We start from the raw sequence: 12,500 nt of genomic DNA, 5'->3' as shown, positions 1-12,500 counted from the left end.
TTGTAGAAAATGAAATTGTTATGCTGCTTTCTGCTGCCTGAAATGTCTTTACCCTTGTTCTGGTTCCACTTGCCTCATGGGTACTTGGATGAGTTGTCTCAGTGCAAGTCTCACCAATTCCTTCCTTGTAAGTGCACAGATCCACTGTTACATTTGTCCCCATAAGTGTGCCGGCTATACTAGTCCACATTCTTTATCTGCACTTTATCTGTGTAGTAGTAGTAGTAGTAGCAGTAGTAGTAGTAGTAGTAGTAGCAGTAGTAGTAGTAGTAGTAGCAGTAGTAGTAGTAGCAGTAGTAGTAGCAGTAGTAGTAGTAGTAGCAGTAGTAGTAGTAGTAGTAGTAGTAGTAGTAGTAGCAGTAGTAGTAGTAGCAGTAGTAGTAGTAGCAGTAGTAGTAGTAGTAGTAGTAGTAGTAGTAGTAGCAGTAGTAGTAGTAGCAGTAGTAGTAGTAGTAGTAGCAGTAGTAGTAGTAGCAGTAGTAGTAGTAGTAGTAGTAGTAGTAGTAGTAGTAGTAGCAGTAGCAGTAGCAGTAGTAGTAGTAGTAGCGGTAGTAGTAGTAGTAGTAGTAGTAGTAGCAAGAGTAGTAGCAGTAGTAGTATTAACAGTAGTACTAGTAGCAGTAGTAGTAGTAGTAGTAGTAGGTGTGTGTAGTGTGTGTGCATGCGTGCATGTCCATGTGTGTGTGGTGCACATTTAATTAGGCTGCTATAACTCGATGTATGATGATGTTCCTCTCTCTCTCTCTCTCTCTCTCTCTCTCTCTCTCTTCTCTCTCTCTCTCTCTCTCTCTCTCTCGTTCTCTTTCTCGGTCCATAGGTGTGTGTGTGTGTGTGTGTGTGTGTGTGTGTGTGTGTGTGTGTGTGTGTGTGTGTGTGTGTGTGTGTGTGTGCGCGTGTGCTTTAGGCCCTGTGGAGTGTGTAATTGATTTGAGCCAGGTTAAGTCAAGTCAAACTGATGGGAGGTGCTTTGGGCAGAAGAGCCACTTTATCTGCTATATGCTCCTCTTGGAGACCAGAGCCCCCGGGGGTGCAGGGCCCAGATAACATAGGAGGGTGTGTGTGTGTGTGTGTGTGTGTGTGTGTGTGTGTGTGTGTGTGTGTGTGTGTGTGTGTGTGTGTGTGTGTGAGAGAGAGAGAGAGAGTGACTTCATCCAATAGGCAGCACTATTGCATAAGCTGACATAAGGTTTAGGTTTTTTTTCAAACAGCAAGTCTCCAATTTCTCCCAAGTAAGTGTGCATGAATAAGTGTAAGTACTGTGTGTGCGCGCTCGTGTGTCTCTCTGTATGTGTGTGTGTGTGTGTGTGCGCACATGCGTGCGCCCATGCATGCACTATTTCTAACATACAGCATGCATTAAAGGTGAGGGTCTACAAATGCAGTACATCAACCAACTTAAAATCCAACCTGGTGCAAGAAGTGCCTGGTGGTGTTAAATAAGTAACAACCTTCGTTAAAACTCTACCAAAAAAAAGAGAATAAAGCAGTGCTGTTATACACTCTTCTTCTCTTCCCTTTTTATCCATTTCATCATATCCAAAATTATGCTTTTTGTTGAAAGAAATCAGTTACACAACAATCATCCTAATTTATTTGTGTTAGCAGGTTCTATTACATTTTAATTTCAAATGTGATTTAGAAAGGTTTCACTTTGATCCCAGATAGCATAGGAAGCAATTAAATCTAAATCTTTTGAAGAAGGCTTAATTAACGCCAACATTTGTTCTGTTTTTCTCTCAAAACACGGCATCTTTCATGTTTTCTAAATCCTAATTAAATTGATCGCTGTCCCCTAGGTTTATATGTAACTGATGCAAATCGATGGGAGACACAGTTCTTTACATTTTTGTCTTACAACAAATTCTGTCAGAGGATAGAAAAATCAAACAGAGAGAACAATTACAGAGAGAGAGAGAGAGAGAGAGAGAGAGAGAGAGAGAGAGAGAGAGAGAGAGAGAGAGAGAGAGAGAAAGAAAGAGAGAGAGAGAGATACATTGTGGGGAAGTAGAAGACTGGTCAGTGTTTTTGAGAACAGGAGATCAAGAGTGGACTGATCAATAAGCTGCTATGGCGACCCCTGCACATCCCACTGCCTCCCACAGTGGAGTTGGTTTACATGCCCAAACCAGATTTGCCTGTCTGCGGCTAGACACTAACATCGTGGACCGCCATTTTTGGTGCCTGTTCTCCTGTGACTACTTTCTGTCTGTATACTCTCTGTCCATGAGTTAAATTTGTCTGTGCAAGATTCTGTAACAAATGCATTAGGAGACAATGGAAGGACTGTGCTAAAAAGAAAAAAACTAAAGTCGTACCTTTTACATAACTTTTGAAATGAAAGCCATTTTACATGGCTTAGTGTGGAACATACGCTGGAGTAAACCTCCATCCCAAAACTTCGAACAGATACACTGATTGAGCTAATACGGTAGCTCAGAGTTAATGCAAGAGCACACATCCGAGACTGGGTTTGGACTAAATAGGAAGATCTTGTTTGCAGAGTCTAACTTGGTTTAATGAAGTGTACTATTAGCATGATGTTTCTTTGGTTGAGCTGTGTTCTTCTTGTTACACCTGCCTGTGTAACTTGAACATTTCACTTCGCCAGAAATGGCAAGCATGTTTTATTAGTCTCTTTCAACACAACTCCTGAAAGTGAAAGAAAGTGAAAGCCCAACTGCGAAACTTCAACTCCCATCGTCATTGTGACACAGCACTCCACAGCACACAAGTGAACACTGCACACAACAAAATTATACGTTACCCTCACCCGTGCAAGGGGGCAGATCCCAATGGCGCCCGAAAGGGAGCAGTGTGGGAGCATACTCAGGGTGCCTCAGTCATAAAGGAGGATGGGAGAGAGCACTGGTTAATTACTCCCCTCACCAACCTGGCGGGTCGGGAGTCGAACCGGCAACCTTTGGGCTACAAGTCTGATGCCCTAACCGCTTACCCATGACTGGACTCCTCTTACTATAATCATTTTGTCACTTAGTCTTGGTGACTCGTATTATTGGTGTAGACCTACATTTGACATCACCAATTGCCATTACCAGTCACCCTGCTACTGTGTCCCTGCATTCTTGTGCTTTAGGAATTATGGAAAATACCATATGATGGGAAGCACACATGAACCACATTTGTGATATTTTCCATTGACATATTTTCGTTGACATTTTTTGTGTACGACTTGGATAATATCTACTTCTGAAAGCACATGAAAGGAACATAACTATATTGTTCCCTATGGTCCCTTTGACTTGAAATCTAGGTTGCTAAAGTCACAGTGGCTTTTATTTAACAGCTTGAGAGGTGGTGTGCATATCTCTGTGTTTGTGTGATGTGATAGAATCAGAACAAGCAAGCAAGAAAGCCAGAGAGCAAGACAGAAAGAAAGAAAAGATTCAGAGGAAGTCAAAGATTGTGAGTGTCACTGTGGACTCAAGATACCCCAAGGAACCCAATTACCAAGTTTCTAGTTCAGCCCAATCTGGGACAAGGTTAAGAGATTCAGTCCTCTGAAAACGAAACTCTCTCCCTCTCTCATTCGTACTCATGAATGGAATATAAAATAAAAAGAACAAATAGAGCAGCGACATCACAACCCTAAGATCCCAGGGCTAGTCCCATTTTATCTCTGCATGCTCCTTTTTACCTTTTGATTTTTATTCTCCTTTCAAACTTCTTTCATGTTCATTTTTTTGACTCTCCAACTTGATTTCAGCCCAAATCTTAGAGGTGATCCTTTGCTTCCTTGTGCCTTTGAGATAGACTCTTAGATTTATCCATTGTGTGTTCACGTTAAGGGTTAAGAAACTCAACTTCAATGGTTGTAGAATTATGTGGATTCAAAGACATGCACGCCTTCAGGATATGGCAAAGTACTCTAATCAAAGAAGGAAGAAAATAGGTTAAGATTAACATGTTCTCTTTCTCTACTGCTCTCTCTCGCTGGCTCTTGTCTCTCTCACCCATCTAGAACTAGGTCAAAGTCCAGCAACTCATTAAATCACTATTTTAGTCCCCCCCACCTCCCCCCCACCTTCTCTGTCACCTCATTTAGTTCAAACTTGTGGCCACTGCATAAGAGATACATATTGTGACGGGAGACGGATTGCATCGGTCTAATGGTTGGTGCACTTCGACCCATTTCTGGGATGTTTTACAGGAAAACTGCAGCACTTAAGCTAATGTATAAGTGGTAATTGTGTCCCAAAGCATAACGAAGGGCCACTTCACTTAAGTCGGGCATACACTATGCGATATTTTCAGTAGCGGGTATTAAGCTCCTGCTCACACTGCACGAGGAAATTTCGCGATTTAAAAGTTAATATCTCACGACTCACGTCCTCACACTATACGAGCCGACAGTCGGATGCGAACAGAATGGTCCGAATGTGCTACACGACACACGTGTTTCCCGGGGCTGCAGAGGAGGGAACATGCGCACCTGAGGTGGAGATGACGACTCAACAGCGAATCGCACGGCCCTATTAATTTGTGCATGTGTAGTGTCAAATCGGGTCGTAACACTGCTTTAACTGTGCGATTTATTCACGACCCTTCCTTACGACCCTATGATTGCGATTCGGGTCATCCCACGTCAAATCAACAGGAGCCCGCGCACTTAGGTCTCAAACATTTTTGAAAATATTACCAAGTGTACCCATGGTACTTAAGAGAAACACTGTAAATTTATTTGAATGTAAGATGTATACTCTCCGTGTTACAGCCAATTTTACTGGGGGAGGGGGGTGCCCATTTTGTTCACACTCTTTTTTTTTGTCAAAGTTCACAAGCCCCTAGCTCAATAACTAAACCATGTAGGAAGCTCAAATTTGGCATGCTGGTACATAGATAGGAATAGTTTGTTGCTAAACTGTCAGTTTTGGTCTGTATGATGCTGCATCGTCATAGCATTCCCTCAAAGATGATACAAATTGTACTGGAGTTTTTGGCTGTGGTCTGTTTAGGCCTTGAGAAGACATATTTGTGCCCAACATACCCTCTTGTTTTTTTCCCCTTGTAGAGACAAGTAGGAACACTCTCATAAAAAGCTATAAATAGAAAGGAAACCCCATCAGTGTTTGAAAAGAAGACCTCACAAGTCTGACAAATCATCTTGGGTGTCATTTTCAGAGCACCAGAACCCCTTGTGGGATTGTCCACAGATTTTTATTTTATTTTTTTCTTCATTCTCCATGAATTCTTCTTTTTAAAAATGCCAATGAGACTTGTCTTATGTGATGTTTTCTTGTTTAATTTCCAACCTGAACATGGGCACCATGCACATTGAGAGCAATATGTTTTCTATGCGTTTCTTCCGCTGCCATCTGCTGGTCAAAAAAAGTAACAACATGACTCTTTGTGCCTGACCTACTGTCACTTTTGGTGTGTGAACCTGCTACCACATTGAACGCTCCTGAAATCATTGAAATTGAAAGGGATATCTGCACCCCTGCACAAGGACTCTCGGGTGATCATGTCTGGGTAAAATTTGCATTTGATTATTTAGTCTTTACATTAAATGTTCATGTGCTCTCTTTTTGCATTTTGCCCATGTTCAGGGTGGAAATTAAAAACGAAAACATCACATAAGACAAGCGTCATTGGCATTTTTAAAAAGAAGACTTCATGGAGAATGAAGAAAAAAATAAAATAAAAATCTGTGGACAATCCCACAAGGTGTTCTGGTGCTCTGAAAATGACACCCAAAATGATTTGTCAGACTTGTGAGGTCTTCTGGTCAAACACTGATGGGATTTCCTTTCTATTTATAGATTTTTATGGGAGTGTTTCTACTTGTATCTACAAGGGGAAAAAATCATGAGGCTATGTTGGGCACAAATATGTCTTCTGATGGCCTAAACAGAGCACAGCCAAAAACTCCAGTACAATTTGTATCGTCTTTGAGGGAATGCTATGACGATGCAGGATCATACAGACCAAAACAGACAGTTTAGCAACAAACTATTCCTATCTATGTACCAGCATGCCAAATGTGAGCTTCCTACATGGTTTAGTTATTGAGCTAGGGGCTTGTGAACTTTGACAAAAAAATGAGTGTGAACAAAATGGGCACCCCCCTCCCCCAGTAAAATTGGCTGTAACACGGAGAGTATACATCTTACATTCAAATAAATTTACAGTGTTTCTCTTAAGTACCATTGGTACACTTGGTAATATTTTCAGAATTTTTTGAGACCTAAGTGCGCGGGCACTTGTTGATTTGGCGTGGAATGACCCATTCGCGATTGAGCAAGAAATCGGCCCGACTCTCAAAAAGTCATGCGAGTGCCAAAATTGGGGCAAAAATCGCACAGTGTAAGCCCAGCTTAAGTTTGGAATATTAATGGACTTTAATATGGATCCTGTTACAAGGCTTTGTGCATGCATTTTAGATAAACACATAAGCACATACAGTACACAGCCATCAACACAGATAGTTTGGGTAAACAGACACACATTCAAACATGCACACACATGCACACGCACACACACACTAGTGGTGAAAGTATTTACCCTAATTTTTATACTTGAATAGACAAGTAGTCAAAAATTAAATCCTCTCAACCTTAGGTCAACCACGGGAAAAAATGTCAGTACAGAATGTATGCAAAGTACATAGAGTAGATTAGAGTAGAGTAGGATAGAGTAACATTTTTTAATCTTGAAGGAAATTAAGGTGTCTTGTAGCATACAGTACATACAGAATACACAAGACATTATACTCATTAATTTCACATATACCGTTTTAAGCATATTAAACATATACACGCTTACATAAGGCAGCTACCGCATTCGGCATATCACACACTTACTACTGTCAATTTAACAAAGTGTGAAGTTAGAAGTTTCACTTTGAAATGTAGTGAAGTCAAAATAATGTCACCAAATAGAAGTACTTGAGTACAGACAAAGAAGTACCTACTTGAGTAAAATTCAATTCAAATTCATTCTACTTTAAGTACAGTACTGAATTAGCCTACTTGTACTTTGTTCCTGTCTACCACTGACGCACGCAGGCACGCAGGCACGCACACACGCAGGCACGCACGCACGCACGCACGCGTATACACACACACACACACACACACACACACACACACACACACACACACACACACACACATACACACACACACACACACACGCACGTCATTGTGCATGTGTGTGCTCCTCACAGGTAACTTTGTTCTGTAACCCCCGGAGTCCTCTAAGGCACAGCACAGGAGCCGCAGTCTCTATAGCAAAGCAGAGCAAAGCAAAGCCAAATAACACAGCGAGCCATTTGACTGCAGTCCAGGCCCAAATGCAGAGGGACATGGAGCCTTTCATTAGTTTTTTTGATGTTTTTCCTCCACAAACACACGCTGCAGGCCATACCTGCTCTAAAGCCCCATTATTCTTCATTTCTCAAGCTGTGTTGTTTTCTCCATGCCAGCAACAGGCGGCCATGGTAACACAAATCCCCCTGCTGAACTCTACTGAGAGCCTGGGATGCCTCATGCATACATATCAAAGCGCTGATAAGCCCTCACATATCAAAAAGATGTAGTATGTTGTTTTTCCAAGTCAACAAGTTTTCAGGCGAAAAAGGGAGCTCCCTCGTGAACTTAATATCTCAGCATTCCCTCAAATATGGGGCATATGTTACGCTAAAGGCAGTGCATGAAGTGGTAAGTAGCAGTGCATTTTCACCATTTTACCATCATCAACATCAAACACACTGTACAGAACAACAGTTTTACAACACTTACGATATGGCAGAGTAAAATACAAACAAATAAACAGGAAATACACTGATATACTATCAGAAGCTACGCAGATATTAGCCTGATGATCATATCAGCTTTGAAAAAGAGTAGGACCAGTGCATCCACGCATCCACTCCACAAAACGGAAAAAAGAATACAAGAGAGGAGAGGAGAAGAAAGGAGAAAGGAAGAGAAGACAACAGGTGAAAAGACCAGAAATGACATGGAAAGGCCAGAAAAGTGGTCACGCTAAATGCAGAATAAAATATTCAAATTAAATACAGAGCATTTCTAAACACAGGGACAAGGTTTTCCACTTTGCATAAATAAAAGAAAAAAGAGAGGCGCCCAGGAGATGCGAAGGGAAAAAAAATCTGACAGAATAGTGTGCCTCAGGTGTCTGCTGGGTTGAGCAACATTACAAAGTAACTACAACAACAACAACAACAACAACAACAACAACAACAACAAACAAAAGATTTTCTGGTAGATTGGTGGATTGGATGTTTGAGGCCCTGTTGCTATAGTAACATACCGGTCATCTGTTCCTTAATCAATCTATTGATATGCTCCGAGTATCACACGCACGCACGCACACATGCAGACACACACACACACACACGCGCACGCACACGCACACGCACACGCACACACACACACACACACCATAGACCCCTGAGACTTCTTCATTAGTGCATTGTGGTTAGTTTAGATCCTGCTAGATTTAGAAATAGCAATAGGTTCAGGTCATTTACCGTACCTTCATCAGTTCCCCCAACAAAATGGATCTCGGTAACAAAGCAGCAAATGGTCTTTCAAAATTAAAATGGAAACATTTCCAATGCAGACTTAGCAAAAACAAATAAATAAACAAAACAGCCCAGAACTGAAGGAGTCTGAATAGTCTAAAACAGTGATTCTCAAAGTGTGGTCCGGGGACCACTAGTGGTCCGCGACAGAGCTCAGGTGGTCCGCGAGGGGATTTCTACTTTTCCTAGATAAGCTAGCAGTAGGCTATATTTGTAACATTTTCATGTTTTCAACACAATTAGACAGTCTTATAATGTGAATAAAAAGTAAGTGATCTGCATCAAAATGAACAGTGTCAAATTAGCACCCATCAACTGCCAATTCAGTTGACAGGTGGTCCCTGATCATTTTTGTGTGGGACGAAGTGGTCCTCGGTCTGAAAAAGTTTGAGAGACACTGGTCTAAAAGGGCGATGTGTTTACCCCCTGCTGAGGGGAGACTTTGGTTGTGAGCATTAAAAGATATTGAGCGTGCTCCCCAACCCATCTGCTCCCATGCTGCCTGAATGCAGCATCGCATCTTAAACTTCACACTTGGTAATTCAGCACGATCACTTTCAACGGTCCCAGCCTCCTACCTAGATTCCCCCACTGTTAGTGGTGAGATCCCTAAGATAGGGCGCAGAAATAAAAATGAGGTACTATACACTAAAAGGCCAATGGGAAAATATTAGACATTTAGTAGTAAAATTACACTAGAGTCTAGACTAGACTGTCAATGTATAGTACAGACGGCTTGTGCCAGTGTGGTACACTTGCCCAAAACACTGAAACTTTTTTCTGATTTCCTCTTCCCTTCATAGCTCTAGTTTCCAATTGCCTACCCCTCCAAACTTCATTCTTGTGTCTTCCTCCTAAGCTTTGTTTAGAAAACATAGTTTTGCCCCATTAGAAAACAGAGAATTAAGACTCGAGCTATGTGTGTGCCTACGTGGCTGCCTTTCCCCTTGTGTTGAGCACAGCAGCCTTGTGTCATGTCAACAGGGACAAAACTATCTCCCGGCCCAATCATGTCTTCCATCAGCTCGGAGTCTCCCTGGAGAGAAACCCAGCTCGCCCTGTCTGTCCCCTGCTTCGCGCCCCCACTACCCCCCACCTTCAGGCGGACACAGGGGGAGAGCAGAGCCCCAGAGAGAGATAGAGCCAGACAGACAGGGGACGAGGACAAGCTGGACTCTGGGTGTTCAGCAGAGATAAACTGTCACTTTGAGTTTGCTGGTGGCTGGCTGAACCCCCTGACCTTCTTTGCAAGCCTGCCGCTTTAAGCAAGTCGATTCAAACACAAAAACACATCATTCTTTACAAACACACGCACGCACGCAAGGAACTGTGTTCACTGAAGAACTGAACACAAAACTGGAGACTCTCACTACTACAGCTGAGAGGACTGTCAAACTCATTTTGGCTCAGGAGCCACATCCAGTAAATTTGATGGGCCGAACTAGTGACGTAATTGCAAAATATTGCACATTTCATATACCGGAATCATATCAGAATCGCACTGCCAGTCAGTCATCTATCATCGTGCTTTGGCACATGTGATGACTCTATCTCACACTTTTCAACTAGGCATGGCACAAACTGAACTGAAAACCAATACCGTACCATTTGCATACGTCCCGAATTGTGAAATGCAAACAGTAAGCAGAAATAATATCTATTAAAATGTTAACATTTGAGACCACCAAGGACGACACAATATTTTCATAATCCTATGAAAGACACAAGGAGGATATTGTTTATCAGCCAATTGAAAGAAGGCATTTGGAATACTCACACAGCATGTGTCAGCTGAGGACAGTTCAAGTCCAAGTGTAGGTTAGCACAAGGAAAATAAACCTTTACAGACATGTGCCGTGTTCAGAGCTTTCATGGCCTCTGAACAACACTGAGTGAAGAGTTGAACAGGGATATATGCTAGGACTACTGTATCATTTCAGAAAGGATGTAAGTGTTAGATGAGGTGGAAGAGAGAAGTAGACGAGGTCATAGAGATGGAGGGAGGGAGCAGTGTGACATAAACCGAAAGTAGCTATCTGGTCAGGTGACTTGTTTTTACAGCAACGCCACGACTAATTGAAGACAGCAATTATAATTTTAACAACCCAGTATTTTATCACCCATTAAAAAAGAAGCAAACGCACATGGTTTTTAAATATCCGTATGTTGGTTTAAGACGTGTGTGTATGTGTGTGTGTGTGCGTGCGTGCGTGCGTGCGTGCGTGTGTCTCTGTGTGTGTGTGTGTGTGTGTGTGTGTGTGTGTGTGTGTGTGTGTGTGTGTGTGTGTGTGTGTGTGTGTGTGTGTGTGTGTGTGTGTGTGTGTGTCTGACCTCTTCATATTGAGCAGGGCCCATGGGATGCCAGTGGGGGTCTTGAAGGCTGGAAGCAGTTTCTCCCCCAACTCTACAGCTTTCCTCCTGAACACCTGGAGAGAGAGAGAGACAGAGAGAGAGAACCTGTCAAATAAAATGACAAGCAAACACCCAACAAAACTCAATAATGCAGCTAACAGAGAATTTTAGGATTTTAAAGGAAAGGCTAAAAAAATTAGACAAAGTATTCTTGAATTGGGTAAAGTAGACTTGAATTGGGCAGCTGTGGTTAGGTGTACTGTAGATCACAGCATTGCACGTTCAATCCCCTCCCTTACCAATCCCGTCCTCCCTTTGGCTGAATGAGGCTAAGTGTGTGCTATATGGTTAATATGGTGTGCAATGCTGTGTGCAATATCTTATGTATTCTGTATTTATGTGTGCTACTGGACATCGTAATTTCCCTCATTTCATAAATGATTCTCTACTCTACTCTACTCCACTCTACTCTTTTGAACTACACGAGAGGTTGCATACTTGAGGTGCTCAGCCACTTCAACCGCGTTTCCACAAGAGGGCTTGCTGCTTGACTTCAGCCTTGGCTCACATTGAATGTGTGTGACACACACTGTATGTACTCTTCATAAGATCATGTAGTTTATGAAGATTTCAATGTCATTTGAGAATCAGAGATTTCGCTTTGCCCACAAACCACACCCAAAAAGGAAAGCTTATTGTCACAATGAGGAGCAATTGGAGGGAAGGAATGGTGTTTCATTCTCAACAACAACGAATATGTCTAAACAGCAAATGAGACCCCTGACATGATTGCAGCACTACAAAGCAAACATACGACGAGCTTGCTGTGCATCTTCAAGTGCGTTTGTGAACAAGATATGCATGTGCAATAACTTGTAAAAATTGTCTGAGCTCTCACCCAAGCTTTGAAAGACTCGCTAATAATATCACCACACAAGACATTATGTCGTGATATCAGGGTACTTGAAGCAAGGTCACTGGACTGAGCCAAAGGTGGGGACAATGAATGAAGGACAAATAAAGCGACAAAACACTCGATCCTAAGCAGTTTCTCCTTCTGTGGCCACAAACCTGGAGAACCGCTATCTCAAAGAAGTCTTTTGCCATAGATCCTATAAAACTGGATATGGTTTGTCGAGGAGTTGGCCCGATGGAGTAGGTGCATTGTATGGAGACTGGCTGCTGGGTTGTGTAGCACGTCAACATTATCAACCCACGCACAGTCATACTGGCCTACAGTTAAAAAAAAAAAAAAACGTAGGCCTATTTAGACTTGGAGAGTGTTAGTTGCTGTTAACAGCATTCCCATTGCAAGTGCTGTGAGAGCGGATATTCTCAACTGAACCTGATATGCACTCCAAGCCATGGCTCTCTGCACATATGGACCATTTCATCTTTGATTTTTGTTTTTTTGCTTTGTTTTATAAGTGAATCGGAGACCTGTTAAACGTACCTCCTGGACAGTTGCATGCACTGGGCAGAAAGCTATACCAGAATATTGTTTATTGAATATACAGCATTTAATAGGGCTGTTTAATAGGGTTGAAATACGGAATCGTCCTGTATTAATAAACAAAAGTAC

At 42.2% G+C, this 12,500-nt stretch overlaps 1 protein-coding gene across 1 annotated transcript in view; it reads right to left on the bottom strand.

Annotated features, from left to right (window-relative positions):
* The window catches only part of LOC134469054 (mannosyl-oligosaccharide 1,2-alpha-mannosidase IA-like), a 250,878-nt gene that overhangs the window by 70,357 nt on the left and 168,021 nt on the right, over nucleotides 1-12,500 (bottom strand). Inside the window, exon 5 of the mRNA XM_063223072.1 lies at nucleotides 10,898-10,992. Coding sequence (XP_063079142.1) covers nucleotides 10,898-10,992 — 95 coding nt within the window. The remainder of the gene's footprint in view (nucleotides 1-10,897; nucleotides 10,993-12,500) is intronic.

Source organism: Engraulis encrasicolus, chromosome 18 (assembly GCF_034702125.1).
Source record: "Engraulis encrasicolus isolate BLACKSEA-1 chromosome 18, IST_EnEncr_1.0, whole genome shotgun sequence".
Lineage (NCBI taxonomy): Eukaryota > Metazoa > Chordata > Actinopteri > Clupeiformes > Engraulidae > Engraulis > Engraulis encrasicolus.
The sequence above is the reverse complement of the archived record's forward strand: the minus strand, read 5'-3'. Positions and strand labels throughout refer to the sequence as shown.